Source organism: Gopherus flavomarginatus, chromosome 1 (assembly GCF_025201925.1).
Source record: "Gopherus flavomarginatus isolate rGopFla2 chromosome 1, rGopFla2.mat.asm, whole genome shotgun sequence".
Lineage (NCBI taxonomy): Eukaryota > Metazoa > Chordata > Testudines > Testudinidae > Gopherus > Gopherus flavomarginatus.
In genome coordinates this window covers 320,681,123-320,705,516 of record NC_066617.1, presented here as the reverse complement: position 1 = coordinate 320,705,516, position 24,394 = coordinate 320,681,123, and the positions used below count along the sequence as shown (strand labels likewise).

The 24,394-nt window shown below is 45.4% G+C and overlaps 1 protein-coding gene across 3 annotated transcripts in view; it reads right to left on the bottom strand.

The window, feature by feature from the left end:
• CCDC169 (coiled-coil domain containing 169) overlaps positions 1 to 19,932 on the bottom strand; it is a 61,243-nt gene extending 41,311 nt beyond the window's left edge. For all 3 annotated transcript variants that reach the window (XM_050937340.1, XM_050937341.1, XM_050937339.1), the window contains exons 1-4: positions 19,717 to 19,932; positions 8,836 to 8,918; positions 5,704 to 5,814; positions 5,552 to 5,592 (exon numbers count right to left, since the gene is read on the bottom strand). In XM_050937340.1, coding sequence (XP_050793297.1) covers positions 5,552 to 5,592; positions 5,704 to 5,814; positions 8,836 to 8,918; positions 19,717 to 19,799 — 318 coding nt within the window. In that variant the 5' untranslated portion in view covers positions 19,800 to 19,932. The remainder of the gene's footprint in view (positions 1 to 5,551; positions 5,593 to 5,703; positions 5,815 to 8,835; positions 8,919 to 19,716) is intronic.
• Positions 19,933 to 24,394: the final 4,462 nt, after the last annotated feature.

Below are 24,394 nucleotides of genomic sequence, written 5' to 3'. Positions count from 1 at the left end.
ATCCCATGCTGTAGGTATACCTAAGCCTCGGACTGTCAGAAGCTGGGACTGGACAATAGGGGGTAGATCACTTGATAATTGCATGTTCTGTTTATTCCCTCTGAAGCATCTGGCATAGACCACTGTCAGAAGATAGGATACTCGGCTAGATGAACCATTGGTCCAGCCTAGTGTGGCTATTCTTATGTTAATTTGCACACTATGTTCAGACTTGGTTAAATAAACTGGACTCCTGAAAGGGCAATGTTTACTATATGTGGGCCTTACTGAACTAATTGATAGCTCAAAAAAGGAAACTGAGGCAGGGACTCATCTGTGGTGTCGTGACTGACTGCAGCGGGTGCACCAGACTGATCTCCACACCATTATCTCCCTTCCTCCCTCCTTTATCCAGCACTGACCTATGAGAATATGCTGCCACCAAGCCTCAAGACTGAGTGGGTGGGATAAATTCTGATCTAAACCCTGAAAAAGTCAGGATAACTTTATCGCTGAAATTGGTTTAATTAAATATTGTCATTCTTGTAAGTTAAGGTTTATTAATAGCTTCTGCTAAACCCTGAATAGCTGGACAATGTATTTCTGGAAAGGAGACATAAGCTGACTAAGGGATTGAAAATTCTTAGTTTTCATTAAACTGCCTGTCAAGTCACTCTGAGTGAGCTGATGGGCTAAAAGACATGCTGCAATTTTAAAATAATACCTTGAGACACTTCTTTACATAACTGAATTCTTCACTAGCAAATACGTTATTAGCCCAATGATCCATCAAGTCTAGTTTCCAGCAGTGACCAATATCCAAAGCTTCCCAGTAAAGGGAACCCCCCCCCCCCAATTAATCTTTTCTGCATTTGTCCCCACGCTTTTTCTTTTTTTATTTCCTCCCAAGTATGCTGTTGATTTAACACCTGCCAGCAAATGAAATTATGCAGATTTATATTACAGTTGGATTTTAAAACCACCCACATAAGCTGTTTTCACAGTGGATTTTTCAGTGTATTGCTACCACTAGGAATGCAAATGACAATTTCCATCAATCACTCCTCCATATCCACGGTGACAAACAGGTCACATCGTCAACGTAGAAAACTTACTTTCACCAGAGACTGACTTGAGCTGTCTAATGGTCTAGCTGCAATTCACTCCAGCCATAATCCTCTTCAATTTTCCTCTACCAGGGAGCCACATAAGCAATACATTTGTTTGGCATGTAAAGAAAACAATGAAGCCTCTACAATCTATTTTACTTGACATTTGAAATCACATGTAGTTTCACTTGGAAAATAAACTCTTTTTCTTCCAACACCAGGAGGTATGTCTATCAGCTGAAGTAATTAAATCTAAAACCTAGTGCAAAAAGTGATGCTGCATCTTTCATGGTACTGAAATTGAACTCCATTTTAGCTCTATTGATAAACTGTCACTAATTTCCTACTGTAATAATTACTGTGACAAAATGAAATATTAAAGTTCTTTAGCAAAGCATGTTTCTGTGTATACTGTACACGTGAGATTTTGTGCACTGAACACTAAAGGCTTCAATACAGCTGAACCCAGGAGGGATATGCATATTTAAATACCAAGTGCCCCCTTGTGGCTAATATAATAATTCACATTAAAGCTATATTAAAAAATAATATGAAGATTATGACAGGCTGCATGAACTCTGCTGGGGTCAGTTTGTTTGGCTCGGGGGTGGGAAGAGATTGGTTCAGGTTCTACATGAACATCAAGTTCCAAGGAGCACCCTCTTTCCCAAGCCAATCCAGGAGGTGCTAGGGAACCACCAGGGTTTCTAACCAGCCACAAGCTAGGGAACAGAAGAACTATAATCCTCAGTTGTATAGCTATAAGAAGGGCTGGTAGCAGGATTTTCCTCTGCTCATATTGCCTTGCTGAGAAAAAGCAGGTGTTTCCTGCCCACTGAAGACAAGGAAAGTAACTACCTGGTGTGACCGAAGATATCAAAGAAAGAACATCTCATACCAGGATGGCAATGAGGCAGGGGAAGCCATGTCAACAGGGGTCTCCTGGACACATAAGGTGTGTTGTAGAGGTCTAGAACAGTATTTCTCAATGTTTTTGATACCAGCGACCAGCTTGCTGCCTTCCTAAACTGTATCAGGGACATCTCAGGGACTGATGCAGACCCTTTTCCAAGCTGGTACTGAAGTTTGCAAAGAAAAAGAAACTCAGACACACTTTTCATACATCCCTATTTGAGACTTAAGCAAGCAAGGTCAGTGAAGTTCAGTGAAAGGTGACCTGCTAAGGGAATTGTCAAAATTTCCTCCACCTTGGCACAGTGCTGATGTCCCCCACACAAAGGCTCAGAGAACAATTCCCACATACGTCTTCTTAGGATCCAGATACCCAGTCTGTGTTGTGTTTTCAGCTCTTTCTCCAATTTGACACCATCGCACACACTTTGCTAGTGGTGTAACATCAATTGCAGAACCCCAGTATGGCACAGGGATGGCCTGTGTGTGGCTAGAATGTATCCAGTGTTTTCACTACAATGCAGTTTTGCAAAGCAAATGCCTGAACAATAATTTCTGAATTTCCTCAGTCATGATGCTGGACAATGCTGAACACAGTGATTTATAATAGAAACTCTGGTTCCGCAGCTAATCATAACTAGACCGTTGCTAAGGCAATGCTATCTGAAGTGTGTTCTTCTGAATTGATTCTGCAGTATGCCTTCCTCTATTTGCATAATAAAGCCTCTGTCTAGGGAGGCTTTCTTGCAGTAACTATAAGGAGAGGAAAAAATATGAAGATTTTTGTCTCTTAGCATGGGAAATGATATTTAGGAGACAGCCTACGTATCTTTCACATAATATTGCTTAACGAAAAAGAAGTGAACAAATGCTAACTGGTTTATCTAACGAGGAAGTAAAATTTGCATTGGGCTAGGTTTCAAAGGAACTGCTTTTCAATTTCTTCATAATTATTACTGAATTACAGTACAGTCTGTATATTAGTCACTAGGGCACAAAGGAAGTTATGACTAACAGTCTTCACTGTAGAAGTTCTATTTCAGAGCTTTTCAGTATCCAACCTCAACATACAGAAATGATTTTCTAATCTCCACTTATAAAGAAGTAAAGGTTTGTATTATTGGTTACATATTATTGTGCTATTTGAAGGGGATGACAACACCATCGCTTTTGGAAACAAATGAACAAACAAACAGGAAATTTCAAGTCAAAATGAGATCATCAAAATGATACCTGTGTGTTTAAACATGACTGAACTACACATTTTCCAAAGCAAGGAAAAACTCCTCAGCAATATTTCAGCCAATATTCCAGCCAATGGTATTGACCTTTGAAAGCAATTATTTCAATTTCTGGGTATGGAAAATCCAATGTGTTTCCTTATCCACCATCCAAGAGTTTGCCTTGGTGTAAACTATTCCTTTCTATTTAGATTCTTATAACTTGCTCATTGCCGTGGTACCTGAGTGCCTATTTTTGTCATAACCCTGTTGGTGCTCAAAAACAAGACCTGTAGCTTTTAAAAGCAGAGAGTGGAATGTGGAAAAAGTAGACTTTTGCCAGACAATGTGTTATGGGTGTCTGGCAAACATATACACGATATTTGCTTATAATTAGTGGCATCAATTTGCTCTTTAGGTCTTCTTGGTTTGTGTCTGTACAGGACTAGCTCAATGGGGTTCATAAGTGCTACTTCATACAAATAAATAAAAAATAATATGAAACAAAGGTAATTTGTTTGTAGTCGTTCCATCTTCTCTAGTCAAAAGAGTTCTCATACAAGTACCTAATTTTTTAGATTTACCACAGTCTTTCAATCCCATAAATTCTTAAACTCCTGAAAGTGTTTTAAAAATAACATAAAGATGACAAGAACTAATAGACTTTACCTTTCTACAACGTTCCAGAAAGGAATCCATTATCCAGTATTGGGACAATGTAGAAATGACATGATATCTACCGGAAGCGTTATTTAGCTCACAAGGCCAGAAGAGACCACTGTGATCATCTACTCTGACCTTGTATTAACACAGGCCATAAGACTTCCCTGAATTAATTTCTGTTTGAACTAGAGCATATCCTTTAGAAAAAAAACATTATATGGATGTCTTCATAGGATCTCATATGTAATGGCAAGTTTGGGACTTTGAAGTTTTAATAAATAACATTAAAAATACTGAACATAAGTAGGGAGATGGCTAGCTGCTGATCTCCCTGCTCCTGTCCATCAAGAAATGTCAGTTTCTCATTCTAATCCTTAAAGGGCTAAATATTTCCATTTTCTCACAGACAAACTTACAGGAGCAAAAAAAGTTTTGGAAAAATCTGCAAGCCTGAACACCTGCAGTTCCTGAGGAATAAGAGTGAGGGAGGCCTCATGGACAGGGCAGGGGCATGCCCTGGGAACCAGAAGTTTCCTAGATACCAATGAAAAAGTGCAGGCCCCTCTGTGCTCCTTTTTTGATTCCTCCTCTGCCTTCTGGCAGAACAGATCCCTTAGAAATTGTGCTGTTATTGGTTTCCTTCATCACAGATGTGCCCAAACCTCCATCTGAGGGAGTCAGAGCTATAGAGGGAATTTAATTGTGCTTGGAGCAGTATTAATTCCAAAACACACACTTCCATATGGAAACGCACTGGGTTGGGAAGAGAGATTAATATACAATGCAGCTACATCCTGGCTCAACCTCCTTCCATCCAATCTGGAGAACCTGAACAACTCAGAGTTTTTCCGTGAGCTCCCAAGCTGGAAGGAACATTTCACAGAGACCTATTGCCCTACCTTATACTACTTCTGCCTATATTACATGGATTCTGTATTTCTTTGTTTCTCAATGGACAACAGAATGGGAGGAGCAAAGGGCCTTAAAGTAAGAGTATCTGGAGCTTGAGAGGTTAAAAAACAAAAGAAAAATCCAGAATTCAGTTTTGTTTTCATTCTGCCCCCTTGTGCACCCACATTATGGGTGAAGGTATCTGTGGTTCCCAAGTGCCATTCCCTAACCAGCCTCATTCATATTGGTCAATTTTTCGGGCGTTGGGTGAACGTGAAGTCTGCACGGCTTTGGAGGAAGTGAAGTTAAAGAAATTAAAATGCTTAAGCCATTTTGTATTGTACAAATATAACATTTATTCTACAGTGAGGATTTCCCCATAAATATGTTGTGTACAATGTATTTGTAATAGTACTAAATGCATCGAGAATATACATTATATAAATTATAAATTGAAACTGTCCAGGTTTGACTCATGATTTAGCACCCAATCATGCAGTCTTTACTCAGTAAAAACTCCCACTGTAATACATAAGATTATATATCTCAGGATTCTTGTCTTATGTATCCTCTATTTCCTTGTTTTACTATAGGTCTTACAAGTTTATAAACAATTGCAGAGGTGAAACAATAAAAAAGTAAATGGGTTGATTTTTGTGGCTTCCAGATAGGGCCACTGATTTTTTTCTGGGCTGCAAATGGCTGAATTTATTTAATAATATCCTTAGCTACAATGAATTGTTAGATGCTTATGCAATTAAACACCAATCTACTTACCACAGGCATTTGATCAAAGGAGCGAATAGAAGACAATCTATCTGTAATAGAAGACAATCTATTTGTAAATAAGCAAATATGTGATACCTTGATATTTTTCTCTCGTATTCATAAAATTATATATTAATATATCTATGAAGGCACATTTCTACCTGTTGGATTTCCACGAATATGTTCCATCTTTTCTTGAAGAAGACCAGTTTGCCTTTCTAGTTGTCTGTTCAATTCTACTTGTGTCTCATATCTGGTTTTCCATTCATTACCTCAAAAGAAACACAAAGTTACATTTATTTCCAAAATTTAATTCATAACACCAGAATTAGAAATTGCCTTTTTCACCTCCTTTTGGAGCCTGGCACCCCACATTTGTGTAACCAAGAAAGTGTCCATTTACAGACAAGGGAACTTGAAAAAGATACTAGGTAAAATACTGGCTTCCTGGAAGTCAATGGGAGTTTTGCAATTTACTTCTGTGGGTGCGTCCGCAATGTAAACCCAGGATTAGTGGGACTTGAGTCAGCTGACCCGTGTCCAGGAAACCCTGGGCTTGAGCATCTACATTGTATTTTAAACCTAAATTAAGAATTTCATGACCTGTGCTGGAACATACGGCTCTGGCACCCACACTGCAGTCAGTGTGCAGACCCGAGTCAAAGTAACCATATCCAGAACCCCTAGCTTGCCCCCTGCCCTCTGAAATGAGACCCGCTCTAGCTCTAGAAACGTGGTGCACTGTGGGAAAACTTTATAGCCTGCTCTGCACATTACCAGGAAGTAGCTCACTCTGCAAAAGGCTTGATTGGTTTGCTCTCCATTACAAACCCAGGGGAAGCTCTCTGATAGTATGTTTGCAGATCAGCAATCAGAACAGAATAGGTTAACATTGACCTGAGCTGCTGCCCTTTCCCAGGGGGAGGGGTGTTTCTGTTTTCAATAGAGTAGATTGCAGATTGTTGGGATAGAGAGAACTAAGGAAGTTGTCCAATTGTGGGATATACTTCCAGATGACTCTGGAGACCTGAGTCAAATGGGGCTGTGGCTACACTGCAAAACAATAAGGCTCAGACCCTGGGTCCCAGCTTGACTTCAGCTTGGACCTGATAGCCCTGCAGGATCCTAGAACCTTGGGTCTACACTCTTGGTTTGTGCAATTGCAGTGTAGACTCAAAGGGGTGGGGTCAAGCACGGTCTCACATAGCAATGTAGACATATCCAGTGAGGTCAGGATTTCATCCAGTAACTGAAACTTATGTATTTTTATATTTTTCATTCATGATATGTGAAATAATACAAAATACATGGCTAATGTACTTTTGTAGTCTTTATTATGACTTTATTGTACATCTTCAAGACTCATAAATTCCAAGGCCAAAAGGGACCATTGTGATCATCTAGTCCAGTGGTTCTCAAACTTTAGCAACCCGAGGATCCCCGTTTTGATTTAAAAGCTTTTGGGGACACACAAACCCTCCTGCTCAGCCCAAGGCCCTGCCCCCAATCCACCCCCTCCCCACCTTTTCCCTTCCCCCACTCACTCCATCCCCTCTCCATCCATTGCTCTCTCTCTCCTACCCTCACTCACTTTCACCAGGCTGAGGCAGGAGGTTGGGGTGCAGAAGGGGGTGAGAAGTTCGGCATGGGGGAGGGAGTTTGGGTGCAGGAGAGGGTGAGGGCTGCAGGCTCTGGGAGGGAGTTTGGGTGCAGGTTGCGGGCTCTGGGCTGGGGCAGGGTGTTGGGGTACAGGATGGGATGAGGGGTGCAGACTCCGGCCAGGTGGCGCTTACCTCTGGCGGCTCCCAAAAGCAACTGCCACATTTCTCTGGCAGTGGCTTTTGGATAGGGAGGGCCAGGGAGTCTCTGGGCACTGCCCCTGCCCGTAGACACTGCCCCCAATGGCCACAGTTCCTCACCAATGGGAGCTGCGGAGTCAGCGCTCAGGGTGGGGGCAGTGTGCGGAACGCCCCTTGCCTCCCCCAGGGGCCACAGGAACATGCCAGCTGCTTTTGGGAACAGTGCAGAGCAAGGGCAGGTAGGGAGCCTACCTTAGCCCCTGCTGGACTTTTAGCACCTAAAATCTCCCGATTTGGCTTCAGTAGCCTTCTGGAGATAGAGGAAGGGGGAGGAGTTGAGGGAGGATGGAGGAGGAGTTGATCAGCGGGGTCCATGGACCCCAAGTACCCTCGGGATCCCCCAGGGCTCCACGGACCCCAGTTTGAGAAACACTGATCTAGTCTGACCTCCTGTATATCACAGGCCATAGAATTTCCCCAAAATAATTCCTAGAACATCTTTTAGAAAAAAATTCTAGTCTTGATTTCAAAATTATCTGCAATAGTGAACCACCATGACCATTGGTAAATTGTTCCAGTGGTTAATTACTCTCATTGTTAAAATGTACGTGTGTACATACTATAAAAACAGTTCCTGGCTGGGGAGGCCTGGAGAGCAAGCGAGTTGGAACATGACTGCAGAGCTGCAGAGAACTCCCTTGCATGGCCAGTGACACTAGATTCCTGCAGGCAAAAGGTGCAGAGAAGGCTGTGGTCCTGGAAAGGAAGAGCAGAGCGCCCCGGCCAGGGTCGTGAGGATGACAAGTCCCTGGGTGCAGGAAAGGACACCATGCTGCTGAATGGTTCCTGCCCAGAAACGGAGCCATTCAGCAGCAGGGTGACCTCCTCTGAGGCCAGGGACGACAACGTTTCCTCTCCTCCTCCTTGCAGTCTTGGCCAGGGATCTCTGCTCTGCTGGACCAGAACCAGAGTCTCCCTGACAGCTTGTGCCTGCAGGAATAGGGTGTCACTGGTCCCATGGCATGCAGGGATCCCTCTGCTGTCACAGCCCCACCCCCATTACAGCAGAGCTGCAGAGAGCTCCCTGCATAACCGCTGGGCCAGTGACACGGATCCCTGCAGGTACAAGATGTGGGAAGGCTGCAGTCCTGGCAGGGCAAAGCAGAGATCCCCGGCACTCCCAGCTAGTGACTGCAGAGACATTCAGCAAACAGTAGCTACCCTTGCAGTGTGGAACTTGTCCTCTTCCTCCTCTATGCAGTCCTAGCAGGAGTCTCTGCTCTCCCCTGTCAGGACCACAGCCCCTGCCCCCTCTTCTCCCCCAGCATGCAGAGACCAGGTGTCACTGCACTGAGGCAGCACAGGGAGCTCTCTGCAGTTGTGCTGTCAGGGACCTGCTCATTCACTCCAGTCAGTGTGTCAGCTAAAATCAACATTTACTGACAGTTTTCAATTAAAATTGAATCCTGCCGAGATTAATTATTATTCACTTACCTTCATCCTCAACACTGCTAAATCTTTTTTCAAGTTCTGCTATCGTGTTTCTCAATTCAAATATTGAAAGTTCAAGCATTTCCCTGTGATAGAGAAGTTAAATAAATGGTTATATAATTAATCTTCTTACTAACAACAAAATCTAACTTGAATTTTATGTACAGTTGAAGTGTCCTTGTGCTTATATTCTACTATGTACATTAGAGAGTTTGAGGCCAGAAGGGACCACCGGATCGTCTAGCTTTACCTCCTGCACATAGGCTACTAAACCCTACTCAGTTGCCCTGGTAGTAAATCCAGTAAACTGGATTAGATTAAAATGTTACAGACCTCAGAAGACTAAACTACTGTGTGCCTTAGGCAGGGAACTGGAGGGATTGAGGTGCACAAATGCCTGAGGCACGTGCAATGGCAGGGAAAGGATTTGGTGAGACATACCTAGATGATCCTAGCAAGTGAGCTAGACTCATGCTGCAGAGAAAGGTGAAAAACAAAAACAACCCCCCTCCCAAACCAAACCAAAAATCCCGAGGTTCCTGGCAATCTAACTTGGGGGGGAAATTCCTTCCCAATCCCCAAAATGGTGATCAGTATGACTTTGACCATGTACGCAAGATCCGCTAGCCATGCATCTCAAAGAGAATTCTCTGTACCGCCTCCACACGCACCAGTCCACTCTGTCCAATGTCCCATCATTACAATATTTTTCTCTAGGGTTGCTACAATGCTTTAGAAATATAGAGGCATTTCTGAAATTTTGTGATTGGAGACATTTTCATAAGGAGATAACATACTATCTCTAGATATCAATACTTGTCTGGCAAAACATCATGTGTTAAGCTAATGAACTAATGATTATCTTAGTTCTTGATATATAGGAGTACACCTGAGAAAAGTGCTATTGGAAATTTTGATCTTAGTTTAACTCAGAACTCAGTGCTTAGAGACTAATAATCATTCTTCTAGATACTTTTTGGCCACATATTATGACAATGACTTAGATTTCATTCAGAACTAATTGTCAAAGTATATAATAACTAGCAGCTAAACCCAGGGTTTGAAATAGTTTATAACTAGTAAATTCACAGTCCATTTTAGTCAATTTAATGGTCATAGGATTTTAAAAATAGTAAATTTGATGATTTCAGCTTTTTAAATGTGAAATTTCACGGTGTTGTAATTGTAGGGGGTCCTGACCCAAAAAGGAGTTGGGGGGGTGTCACAAGGTTATTGTAGAGGGGGTTGTATTGTAGGGGGTATGGTACTACTACCTTTACTTTTGCACTGCTGCTAGTGGTGGTGCTGCCTTCAGAGGTGGGCAGCTGGAGAGCAGCAGCTGCTGGCCGGGAGCCCAGCTCTGAAGGCAGGGCCGCTGCCAGCAGCAGCAGCACAGAAGTAAGGATGGCATGGTATGGTATTGCCACCCTTACTTCTGTGCTGCTGCTTGCAGAGATGGGCCCTTAGTCAGCAGCTGCCGCTCTCCAGCCACCCAGCTCTGAAGACCGCAGCACAGAAGTAAGGGTGGAATAATATGGCACTGCCACCCTTACTTCTTCACTGCTGCTGGCAGGGTGCTGACTTCAGAGCTGGGTGCCCGGCCAGTAGTCGCTACTCTCCAGCCACTGAGCTCTGAAGGCAGCACAGAAGTAAGGGTGGCAATACCGCGACCCCTCTAAAATAACTTGGTGACCCCCCTGCAACTACCTTTTGGGCAGGACCCCCAGTTTGAGAAATGCTGCTGTCCCCCATGAGATCTGTATAGTATAGGATAAAAGCACACAAAGAACCAGATTTCATGGTCTGTGAGGCATTTTTCATGGCCGGTGAATTTGGTAGGGCCCTGTATACAACAAATAGAAATTTTCCCCTAGATATATAGGAGCTAAGCCACTATTATTTTTATTACTTAAGTTTTAATTTGAAAAAAAAAGAAAAGTTTAGCGCTTTAGAGTGTGAAATATCTTCAAAATAGACAAACTGTCAATTGTATTGGAAATTTAAGCTTTGATTGAATCAAGCATTTATGAGCCATTTGACAGTGGGAGTAGTCACTGAGAAGTGACATGATTTTTGCATTTCCACCCATTCAGGTATCCAGTCAGTGTTAGTGAGACATGCTTTCCATGATGCTTTAATACCAGTTTAAATGGACAAAATGGTTAATATTTCAGCAGAAAGCCTAAATATGAAACACCACAATTATCTTTCTCATAATTATTTATTATTTAAATCATATATTCCTCTATATAAATCTTGGCACTTTACAAACACATTCCCCATTCAGTTTACAATCTAAGGTCCTGATCCTTAACATAAAAACGGCCACAGTGGGTCAGAACAAAGGTCCATCTAGCCCAGTATCCTGTCTTCCGACAGTAGCCAATGCCAGGTGTTCCAAGAGGGAATGAACAGAACAGGTAACCATCAAGTGATCCATTCACTGTCACCCAATCCCAGCTTCTGACAAACAGAGACTAAGGACACCATCCCGCCCATCCTGGCTAATAGCCATTGATGGACCTAACCTCCATGCAGGGCCGGCTTTAGGCCGATTCCCCCGAATCAGGCCCTGCACTTAAGAGGGCCCCGCGCCCAGCCAGAGCATGGCAAGCCTGTGGCCCCACTACCCCGGCCGGAGTCCAGCAACCCTGTGACCCACTTCCCCAGTGGAGCGCAGCATGGCCCCGCTCCCCCAGTCAGAGCATCGGCCAGAGCGCGACAAGCCCGCAGCCCTGATCCGCGGGCCAGAGCGCCGGCCGGAGCGCTGCAAACCCGTGGCCCCGCTCCTCCCGCCAGAGCGCAGCAATCTCTGTGGCCCCACTACCCTAGCCAGAATGCGGCAATCCCCATGGCCCCGCTACCCTGGCCGGAGCCCAGCAACCCTGTGACCCGCTTCCCCAGCGGAGCGTGGCAAGCCCCGCAGCCCCACTCCCCTGATCAGAGCACTGGCCAGAGCGCAGCAAGTCCCCCAACCCAGCGCCAGCAGGCACGCAGCAAGTCCTGCAGCCTCGCTCCCCCAGCCAGAGCGCCGGGCGGAGCACTGCAAGCCTGTGGCCCTGCTGTCCCGGCTGGAGCCCAGCAACCCCGCGGCCCTGCTACCCCGGCTGGATCCCAGCAACCCTGCGGCCCCACTACCCTGGACAGAGCCCAGCAACCCCGCGACCCACTTCCCCTGCGGAGTGCGGCAAGTCCCGCAGCCCCGCTCCCCCAGTCAGAGCGCTGGCCGGAGCGCGGCAAGTCCTGCGGCCCCACTCCCTCATCTGGAGAGTGGCAAGCCCTGCCGCCCCTTTCCCACGGCCGCAGAGTGGGCAGACAGCTCTAAGCACGCAGCCCCGCTCCCCAGACCAGAGCGCGACAAGCCCCACGGCCTCCCTCCCCTGGCCGGAGCGCGGCAATCTGAAGTGCCACTGAAGACTCGGAGTGCCACCCGGTGAGTACAAGCCCTACAAATTGGGCCCCGCACTTGCTAAAGCCGGCCCTGCCTCCATGGACTTATCTAGTTCTTTTTTGAACCTTGTTATAGTCTTGGCCTTTGCAACATCCTCTAGCAAGTAGTTCTCCAGGTTGACTGTACATTATGTGAAAAAATATTTCCTTTTGTTTTAAACCTGCTGCCTATTCATTTCATTTGGTGACCGTAGTTCTTGTGTTCTGAAAAGGAGTAGATAATACTTCCTTATTTACTTTCTCCACACCAGTCATGATTTTATAGACCTCTATCATATCCGCTCTTAGTCATCTCTTTTCCAAGCTGAAAAGCCAAGTCTTATTAATCTCTCCTCAAATTGAAGCCATTCCATACCCCTAACAATTTTTGTTGCCCCTTTATGAACCTTTTCCAATTCCAATCTATCTTTTTTGAGATATGATGATCACATCTGCATGCAGTATTCAAGATGCGGGTGTAACATGGATTTACATGGAGGCAATATGATATTTTGTCTTATTAGCAATCCCTTTCTTAATGATTCCCAACATTCTGTTCGCATTTTAACTGCCACAGCATATTGAGTGGTTAGTTTCAGAGAACTATCCATAATGACTCCAAGATCTCTTTATTGAGTGGTAATAGCTAATTTAGACCCCATCATTTTATATGTACAGTTGGGACTATGTTTTCCAATGTGCATTACTTTGCATTTGTCAATTGAATTTCATCTGCCATTTTGTTACCCAATCACCCAGTTTAGTGAGATCCTTTTTGTAGTTCTTCACCGTCTGCTTGGGACTTAACTAGCTTGAGTAGTTTTGTATCACCTGCAAATTTTGACAATTCACTGTTTACCCCTTTTTCCAGATCATTTATGAATATGTTGAATAGGAGTGGTCCCAGAACAGACCCCGGGGGACACCACAATTTACCTCTCTCCCTTCTGAAAACTGACCGATTACTCCTACCCTTTGTTTCCTATCTTTGAACCAGTTACCAATCCATGAGAGGGCCTTCCCTCTTATTCCACAGCAGCTACTTTGCTTAAGAGCCTTTGGTGAGGGAACTTGTCAAAGGCTTTCTGAAAATATCAATATCAAATGGATCCCTCTTGTCCAATTGCTTGTTGACCCCCTCAAAGAATTCTATTAGATTGGTGAGGCATTATTTCCTTTTACCAAAACTATGTGGACTCATCCCCAACAGATTATGTTCATCTATAAGTCTGACAATTCTGTTCCTTACCAATTTGCTCGGTACTGAAGTCAGGCTTACTGGCCTATATTTGCCAAGGTCACCTCTGGAGCCCTTTTTAAAAATTGGTGTCACATTAGCTATCCTACAGTCCTTTGGTACAGAAACTGATTTAAATGATAGATTACAAACCAGTCAGTAGTTCTGCAATTTCACATTTGAGTTCCTTCAGAACTCTTGGGCGAATACCATCCAGTCCTGGTGACTTACTACTGTTTAGTTTATCGATTTGGTCCAAAAACCTCCTCTAATGACACTTCAGTCTGCAACTGTTCCTCAGATTTGTCACCTAATAAGAATAGCTCAGATTTAGGAATTTCCCTCACATCTTCAGCCAGGAAGACCAAAGCAAAGAATTAATTTAGCTTCTCTGCAATGGCCTTATCGTCCTTGAGTGCTCCTTTAGCATCTTGATTGTCAAGTGGTCCCCAGTAGTTGTTTAGCAGGCTTCCTGCTTCTGATGTACTTCAAAAAAATTGCTATTACTTTTTGAGTTTTTGGCTAGCTGTTCTTCAAATTCTTTTTTTGGCCTTCCTAATTATATTTTCACACTTCATTTGTCAGAGTTTATGGTTCTTTCTATTTTCCTCACTAGGATTTAACTTCCACTTTTTAAAGGATGCCTTTTTGGCTCTCACTGCTTCTTTTACTTTGCTGTTTAGCCACGGTGGCACTTTTTTGGTTCTCTTACTATGTTTTTTAATTTGGGGTATACATTTAAGTTGAGCCTCTCTTGTGGTGTCTTTAAAAAGTTTCCATGCATCTTGCAGGGATTTCACTTTTGGCACCGTACCTTTTAATTTCTGTTTAACTAACTTCCTCATTTTTGTGTAGTTCTCCTTTATGAAATTAAATGTTACAGTGTTGAGCTGCTGTGGTGTTCTCCTCACCACAGGGATGTTAAATTTAATTATATTATGGTCACTGTTACCAAATGGTCCAACTATATTCACCTCTTGGACCAAATCCTGTGTTTCATTTAGGACTAAATCAAGAATTACTTCTCTTGTGGGTTCCAGGACTAGCTGCTCCAAGAAGCAGTCATTTAAGGTGTCAAGAAACTTTATCTCTGCATCCCATCCAGAAGTGACATGTACTTAAGTCAATATGGGGATAGTTGAAATCCCCCATTATTATTGAGTTTTTTATAGCCATTCTAATTGCTCTGAGCAATTCACAGTCACTATCACCATACTGGTCAGGTGGTGAGTAATATATCCCTAATCATAGAATATCAGGGTTGCAAGGGACCTCGGGAGGTCATCTACTCCACCCCCCCTGCTCAAAGCAGGACCAATCCCCAGATAGATTTTTGCCCTAAATCCCTAAATGGCCCCCTCAAGGATTGGGCTCATAACCCTGGGTTTAGCAGGCCAATGCTCAAACCACTGAGCTATCCCTCCCTAATGCTATATTCTTATTATTAGAGCATGGAATTACTATCCATAGAGATTCTATGATACAGTTTGGTTCATTTAAGATTCTTACTTCATTTGATTCTATGATTTCTTTCATATTTAGTGCCACTGCTACCCCACCAGCACAACCTGTTCTGTCCTGCTGATATATTTTGTACCCTGGTAGTACTGTGTCCCATTGATTATCCTTCATTCCACCAAGTTTCTGCAATGCTTATTACATCAATATCCTCATTTAATACGAGGCACTCTAGTTCACGCATCTTATTATGCAGTATTTGTGTATAAGCACTTTAAAAACTTGTCACTACTTAGCTGTCTGCCATTAAATGACGTAACTGAATAGGACTCTTTTTTATTTGACTGTTTCTCATCAGATCCTACCTGTATTTTATCATTTTCCATCCTCTCCTCCTTATTAGGACATAGAGAATTCCCATTAATAAATCCTCCCCTAAGAGATGTCTCTGTCCAAAACACGTACTCCTCCATACCTGTTGGCTTTCCCCCAGCCCTTAGTTTAAAAACTGCTCTATGACCTTTTTAATTGTAAGTGCCAGCAATCTGGTTCCATTTTGGTTTAGGTGGAGCCCATCCTTCTTGTATAGACTCCCCCTTTCCCAAAAGTTTCTCCAGTTCCTAATAAATCTAAGCCCCTCCTCCCTACCCTACACCATCGTCTAATCCACACATTGAGATCTTGCAGTTCTGCCTGTCTAACTGGCCCTGCATGTGAAACTGGAAGCATTTCAGAGAATGCTACCATGGAGGTCCTGGACTTCAGTCTCTTACCTAGCAGCCTAAATTTGGCCTCTAGGACCTTTCTCCTATCCTTCCCTATGTCATTGTACATGTACCACGACCACCAGCTCCTCCCTGGCACTACACATAAGTCTATCTAGATATCTTGAGAGATCCGCAACCTTCGCACCATGCAGGCAAGTCACCATGCGGTTCTCCCGGTCATCGTAAACCCAACTATGTATGTTTCTAATGATCGAATTCCTCATGACTATTACCTGTCTCTTCCTAAAAAACGGAGAAGTATCCTCAGTGTGAGAGGATACCACAACATTTTCTAGAAGGAAGGCCCCAACTATGGTATCGTTTCCCTCTGCTCCAGTTAGATATTCTCCTTCCCTGAGACTTTCATCCTCCTCAATAGCACAGAGGCTGTTAGACCGGGGGTGGGACCGTTCTACTGTGTTCCAGAAAGTCTCATCTATGTACCTCTCTACCACCCTTAGCTCCTCCAGTTCAGCCACTCTGGTCTCCAAAGCCCATACACGGTTTCTGAGGGACAGGAACTCCTTGCACTGAATGCATATATACGCCACCTGCCCATAGGGCAGGTAATCATACATGCTGCATTGGGTGTAATAAACTGGATAGCCCCCATTCTGTTGCTGGACTTCTGCCTGCATTCTCTTTTTACTCCTGCAGCACGTTCCTTTGTTGTTGTTTTGTTTTTATCAGGGGGTGTTTCTGGCTTTAAATTTAAAGAATGTTGAGTCTATCTAGCCCCACCTCAAACTCCCCCTCAAAATTCCAATGTTAGCTGCTCCTGTTCACTACCTGCTACGGTTGCTTAGGAGCTCGCTTTTTAAAGCCCTGGTCTTCAAGAGTAGCTCTGTCCCCTAGTTAACGGTTGATGGGTGCTAATGGGCTTAGGGATCAAAGCCTCATTAAGAAGCTCTCAGCCTTGCCTAGCAGGCCATTAGGATCATTAAACAGTCCCCCAAACAAATGGACTGAGCCATGCAGGTGGACTCTTAAATTTGCAAAGACACCACCAGTTTGTGCAGACATGATTGCAGGACTGGAGCCTAAAGTGAACAAAAACACTGGACTAACAGGAAAGTAAGGTAAGGAAAAAGGATTACAGATGAGAAAAAGATAGAAAGGGCGACTGGAAAAGTGAGGTTTAAGGAGAGGAAGAGAATGAGTGATGTGGGTGAACAAGAAAATGGCAACTGTTCCACGTATAGGATGCAACATGGCAGAATACGTGAAGCCCAGAGTGGGAGAAAAAGATGATTCAAGCAGCATCTCCAGGACTACCATACTGCTGGTACCAGAAATGACATCAGTTTTCAGTAAAATTACAGCATCTAAACAGCCAAATCAATGATCAGAGGAGCAGGAAAGCAGATATGGGACGGGAAGCTGAAGAATTGACATATCAGGAAAGAGACAGGGAAGGAACCAGTTGTGGGGAAGCTGGGGCCTGCAAATGTCAAGGGTTTCAAAAGAAGCCTCCAGTCCAAGAGGAGGTTGGGCCAGATAACCCAGGGAGGCTAGAAGTCTCCAGGGGGAAGGGGAGAGTGGAGGGAAGTCCTAATTTACTCCTTGCTCCAGTCATGCTTTGTTCCCATTCACTTCAGATTTGGGAGGAGGGGCAAGGGGCAGGAGGGTAACAAAACAGTTGTTGGTTTGAACAGAAGACACCAACAGGAAGGGAGAAAGTCAGAGAGTTGGCATATTGCAAGGAAAGCATGAGGAGGCTGGAGAGAGTTGAGATAAATGCATGAGAGGGCAGGGTTAGAGGCAAGAAGATCATGAGGGTATCTAACGACTGCTGCTTCCACCTCAAAAGAAGGAGCCAGAGGGTTTCAGAGATATTTTACTCCTGGGAGTATTCTGCACCAAAAAAATTAAAAGTTATGCACACAATATTTAAAAATTCTGCAAAATTTTGCATATTTTATTTGTCAACATAACACAATATGATCATGCCAGTTTCAATTATTTTGGTCATTTATTTCAAAATATTGTCAGCAAGTATGTCCATAACAATTAAAAAAAATCCTGAGTCTTTGTTTTTTTTGGCAAATGGATTCCCTTCTAGGCATATTAATATAGAACTTTGAGTAATTCATTTAAACTACAACTCAGAAACGTATTTCCCACATCCCTTTGAAGTGGTACAAAGGCTTAAGGGAGTTAAGGGTAACAGAGGAGCTGAGGCAGAGGGAAGGAACCTGGGAGTGAACCTGGAGGGTTGTTGGTGTGGGTGGGAGAAGTATGGAATAGTTTCTTTTGGAGGGGAAGGGATTGTTAGGGAGTTGGTGACCTTCTTCTCTACAGACCCTGACTGACGCCTAACCTCTATCATTTCATTGGGCACATCTGCCCCCATCCCTATGTGTCTCTGTAGTCCCCCTAACTCCTTCATCCTCATGTGACCCAGAGCTCCCCTCCCATTCAGACACTGGCTCAACACTGTCACCCCACTAACTCCTGTGCCCACGCCCCAGTCTGTCCCCCACACTAGCCCTTCTGAACCCCAGTCTGTGACCTCTCCCATCCCCGCAGTCCTGTGTGCCCCATGGTGCCTCCTAACCTGGCTTCATTGGCAGCCTGCTGCTACCTGTTAATGCCGGTCAGCAGCCTCTGGTGGGTGCAAGGCAGAACTGCCACACTTCTTCCACAGAACGTATTTTCTGCAGAAAAAATAATTCTGCATCCAACAAGAAGTCTGCACGTGTGCAGTGGCACACAATTCGCCCAGGAATAATATTTGCTGACAGCAGAAAGATGGTGAGACTCAGGAATCTGGGGTTCCATTCCAGACTCTGGAGGGGAGTGTGTTCTAGTAGGCATAGAGTTGTCTGCCCATTTTCCTCAAGCTTGACCCTTTCTGCCCCAGGCTCTTCAATGTGTCCTAGTCCTGTCTCTTCTTCACCCCTGACTTCATGTCCCACTTGCCTCACCTAGGCAGTCCAGCTCCACTCCTCAGGCTTCTCATCCCCCTTTTAGTCTCCTTGCCCAGCAAATCTTAATTTCACCTCTCCAGACTTCCCATCCCAGTCCCAGTCTTCTCGCCCACTATTCCCAATTTCACTCCTCCCACTCTCTTTGCCCAGAGTCCCAGTCTGCCTCCTAAAGCCTCATTCAGTCTCAGTCTCCTCCAACCTTGTGACTCCCAAGTCCTCCATTTCCCTTCCGAGCTCCCAGTTTCATTGGTCAGCCAGTTCCACTCTACTCCCACCTCAACTCCCTCCAGCACAACAGCCTCCAATCCCGGCTTCTTCGTCCCAGGCTCTGTGTCCCATCTACTTCCCCCAGACCATCTGTAGCTTTTGCCCTCTCTGCATGCATCAGGAAGCTTCCTTCTCCAGGCTACCAGTAGGTCACTCGAAGCACAACAAAAACAAGGCTTCCTGCTCTCAATTCAAGTACCTAGACCCAGTACAGTCTGCAGCAGCCCAGAGCTGTAAGTGCTGGAGCATGCCCAGTGCAGATGGAATCTTTGGGAAATTTAGCTGCTAAAATCTACGAGCATGTGCATATTTTTCAAAGGCTTAGAACTTGGTCAAATCTGTGTGAACTTCATGGGGCTGGCAAGAGGCACATCCCTCGCACAAAGGCCACCCCTGGCCAAATGTCAAGCTCCTGCTTCAAAGCAGGCAGGCGCTAGAGCACTTCAAAGCAAAGGTTGTGAGAACATTGCAGCAGAGAGAAAACATTTCCTCAGCCTCATTCTCTAAAACAGCTGGAGCTACTTGGCTGACCTTTTCCCAAGACAACTCAGCCCCAGGCAGACACCAGCCTGGAGAAGTTCAGCCCCAGCGCTCGAGGGATGGCAACGCTAGAAGCCCCTGACAGCGGGGTGTTATAATGGAGAGCACTAGGCAACCCTGTACCAGGCAGGCCCTGCTCTCCTAGCTAGGAGCCTTTCCCTGGCGTACCCCGCAGCACGGCCCACGCTGACTCCCAGGCACTGCTGCAGGCACCGAGCGCGGCCCCTTTCCCCACCGCTCTGGGACGGGAACTCACTTCATCTGCTTCTCCTGCCCCAGCTCCAGCCGCAGCTGCTCAGAGCCCAGGGCGCTGGAGTCCCCGTCCCCGCCTTCTCCCATCACTGCCCGCAGCAGCCCTGAGACCCTGCCTGCCGCGGGGCGTGTGTGCGCGCGCTCGTCTCCCTGGAGAGGAGGCAGGATAAGGGGGGGGGGGGGAGAGGGGAGCAGCCACACGAGCCACAGATGAAACGGCCCATCCCCGACACGTGACAGCCACGCCAGGAGGGGGCAGGTCACATGAGTCGCGCTGGATCACGTGACAGCAGGCTAGGGAACGAGTCTCGAGGGCGCTGGCGGGAAGACGCGCGCGACTCAAGCCCCTGAGTGTTGGGTTGGACGCGGCGCCGGCTGGCTGAGGATGGCTGCGCGCGCGCCCCAGTGTCTCGGCTCCGACGCGGCGTACGGGCGGATGGCGGCTGCGCTAGGTAACGGGCGGGGCAGCCGCTCTGCACAGGCTCACGCGCCCGGCGAGGGGCGGCCTCCCGGTGAGCCCTACGCTCAGCGCCGGAGCCGCCGCGCCCCGCTCTGGTCACTCGGCGAGCCCCGCGCGTGGGGCAGCGCCCGTCTGCCAGGCCTGTCGCGCCTGGCCCCTGCACCCGGGCCGCGGAGCCGCTCGCCGAGGGGACGCGCGGGGAGCCCAGCCCAGTCCCGCCACAGCGGCCACCCACGGAGTTAAACGTCGCTAGCACCGTGTTAGTAGGGTGACCAGACAGCATATGTGAAAAATTGGGACAGGGGGTTGGAGGTAATAGGAGCCTATGTAAGAAAAAGACCCCCAAATTGGGACGGTCCCTATAGAATTGGGACATCTGGTCACCTTACATGTTGGGTTCAGGCTGGGGCAAAGCAGCCGCACAGATTGACCAACTGAGCTGCATCAGCTACCACAGGGGTAACTTCCTGGCTCCAGCCAGCTAGATGGATGTGTCTCAGCCTAAGGGCCTGCAATAGTTTAAGAAAAACACTGAGGGAAGCTTTGCAGCCAGTTCTTGCCTCTGTGGGAGTCAGCAGAGTGTGACAGTACAGAGTGTCCTGCAGCATATGGGAACTTTAAACTTCCCATTGAAGTTTAAAGTTCCCATGTGCTGGCACAGGCTAGACAGTACTTTTTCCATGGCAGAAATTGACCCTTCCTCTCCTACAGTTATAGACTAGGAGAGAGATAAAGGGAGTAATAGAAGGGAGGTGTGCTCCGCTGCCAGCCACACGTGCTCTAGTAGTTCCTCCGTAACCGTTCTCTTCAGTACTGTTGCCACAGAGATGGGAGGGTTTTATAAGAGTACAATGTAAGGTCAGATTTGAAGGCACGAAACAGAATGAAGCACTGCATTTTACTCTGCAGACTTGTTTACATTATGAAAACTTGACTGGAACTTATTTTGCAAATAAATGTAAAGTATTACAGAGTTTGCTCAGCTATTGCTTTAATGGCACATCTGATGCCTCGCCTACTTTGCTTTGTCTAGAGAAACTCACAAAGGAAGCCGAATGTTTGGCAGAATACCAGAAACTAATGAAAAAGCATGATGCAGCTTTGACCGAGTTAAACAAGAGTTTTGATCAGGTAGGATAAGCTAACTGTTGTCTAAACCACCTTGACCTGTGAAGTGTTGTAGTAGATATGCAATTAATTTTTAGCCTTTTAATTATTTAGCCTTACAGAAACAATTAACACTTAGATTGTCTACTGCTTAGGGCAGGGACTGTTGCTATGTTGCATAGTGGGCCTTGATGCTTAGTTGAGGCCTGTAAACACTACTGCAATACCAATATTAGTAATCAGCACTGTATAAAATAGCACTAGATAGTCTGAAGGCTTCTCTACACTTATCCGGGGATTAACAAACGATGCATTGGCAGTCGATTTAGCGGGTCTAATGAAGACCTACTTAAATCAACCGCAGATCACTCTCCTGTTGACTGCTGTACTCCACTGTATCGAGAAGAGTAGTAAGTAGATCTAAGTATGTCTACTTCAGCTACGTTATTCATGTAGCTGAAGTTGTGTAAGGTAGCTTGATCTTCCCCTGTAGCATAGACAAGGCCTAAATCAATCTAAGCTATGCAAAAAGTCAATCTAAGCTATGTAATTTGAGTTTAGTGAATAGCATAATTCAAATCGACATAGCTTAAATCTACATACGGCGGGGTCCACACTACGCTATGTCAACTCCCCTTACTCTTCTCTATCCAGTGGAGTACAAGAGTCGACGGGACAGTGATCTGGGGTCGATTTAGGGAGTCTTCACTAGACTCGCTAAATTGACTGCCAATGTATCGATCACCACTCATCGATTCCACAGTAAGTATAGACAAGCCCTAATTTGTTAAACCAATGAGGACTGAAGAGTGCAAAACACCTAACAATAACAGCCACTAGTCTAATCTGATATGTATTGGGTTGTATTTTTTTTTTTTAAATTGAACTGGATTCAGTAACATCTGACAGCTTTAGATCACACAAGCACTTTTGCATTGGCTCTTGGTTCTCTTTTACAGGCAGCTGTGGGCATAATTCCCTCTTATGCTGCACAAGAAGAGTGAGGAAATAGATTCTCTTTTATGTGTATTGTAGTAGTTCCTGTAAGGAGTGAAGGGCTGTCAGTGTGGCACAGATTGCTCCTAAACAACTAACAATCTAAAAGTGACAAGAGAGAAAAATAAAAGCAACGTTTTCAATGAATACAAACTGGTCTTGTACCCAAATCACTGTTAGCTTGGGTTTTGGAGTTGAAAGTCAGTCAATTTGGTGAAAACATCTGGGCAGGAGATGGTTTTGACAGTGTTAGTAAGTTATAACTGATGCTGCTATTCTCCTCAGTGAATTATCTGAGATGCAAATGAATTGCACAACTGTCTAAAATCCTCAGTCAGTGACAAATTGTATGGTAACTGCTTTTAAAAACAGTTGCTCCTGCTATCATACATTGAGAATTCATTGAACACTAGATTTTTAAATTGGAGAGAACAGTGGACAAAAATCAATAATTTTAACTATGACTAGTAATGACTCAGCTCTAATTAACTGTGTCAGGATTCACTATAGCAGATACCTTAAATAGGGCAGTAGTCTGTCTCTTCCTATTAGACTCAAACCAGCTAATATGAGAAATATGGCACTATAACTATAGAACTACTAAGCTAGCTATCAGAGGGGTAGCTGTGTTAGTCTGGATCTGTAAAAGCAGCAAAGAGTCCTGTGGCACCTTATAGACTAACAGATGTATTGGAGCATGAGCTTTCGTGGGTGAATACCCACTTCGTCGGATACATGTGATAGCTATAGCTAGCTATAGTACTTGTATTATTATTTTGAATGTGGACTACATCTTCTAACATACCTAGGGCTCTACTAAGTTCATGGCTATGAAAAGTGCATCAGATTGTGAAATCTGATCTCCTCTGTGAAATCTGGCTAGTGTAGGGGAGACCAGATTGCACAGAGTTGGATGGCAGCTGTTGGTTGGGAGACCATTACTGAAGGCAGCGGCACTGCCAGCAGCAGCGCAGAAGTGAGGTGGCCTGGTATGGGGCAGGGCTGGTCTTACAGGTGAGCAAGTGGGCAACTGCCTAGGGCCCTGTGGTCACCCCCGTGCCCCCAGTACAGCCAGACCAAGGCCAGGGGCGGCTCCAGGCACCAGCACGCCAAGTGCATGCTTGGGGCAGCAAGCCGCGGGGGGCACTCTGCTGGTCGCTGCTAGGGCGGCAGGCAGGTTGCCTTCGGTGGCATGCCTGCGGAGGGTCCGCTGGTCCTGTGGCTTCGGTGGACCTCCCGCAGGCGTGCCGCCAAATCTGCGGGACTGGGGAGGCTCCTTTAACTCCCAAGAACCAGGCTCCAGCTGCTAGTCCTGGGGAGGGACAGGACTTTCTTTGTACATGCTACTCCTGAGGCTAGGTCAGACATCTCTGGGAACCTCCCCTGGCTGCAGGAAGTCCCATGGCTGCTGGCTGGGAGTCCAGCTCTGAAGGCAACACTGCTGCATGCAGAAGTGAGTATGGCATGGTATGGCATAGCATGATATTGCCATGCTTACTTCTGCACTGCTGCTGGTGGTGATGCTGTCTTCAGAGCTGGCTGCCTGCTCACCACTGAAGGCAGCAGCACAGAAGAGTGGCATTACTGCAACCCGCACCCACCTCTTTTGGGCTGAGAACCCCTATGGTTACACTACTGTGAAATTTCAGATTTCAATATCTAAAATTGAAATTTACAATTTTAAAAATCCTATGATTGTGAAATTGACCAAAATGGACTGAATTGGGTAGGGCCCTACTTGTACCCATTAGTATTAAAGATATGAATCTTAATTATACAAGGCTGGCTCTGAAGGAGAATAAAACTTGTAAATTATGCTTCCAGCTTACATGGTATGTGGTACAGAGAACTGAGTTTAAAAATTAGGGTACAACCCTGTTCCTGGTGTCCCTAAACCTCCAACTGCCCAAAGCTGCGACTGAATGAAAGGGGTGGATCACGTGAAATTGCCTTATTCTGTTCATTCCCTCTGAAGCATGTGGCACCGACCACTGACAAGACAGGTTACTGGGCTAAATGGACCATTGGTCAGATGCAGTATGGCTGTTCTTAATAGTGCTGCTTGAGAACATTTTGGGTTATGGTATAAACTCAAAGGGATATGCTGTTCTCCTTTCTG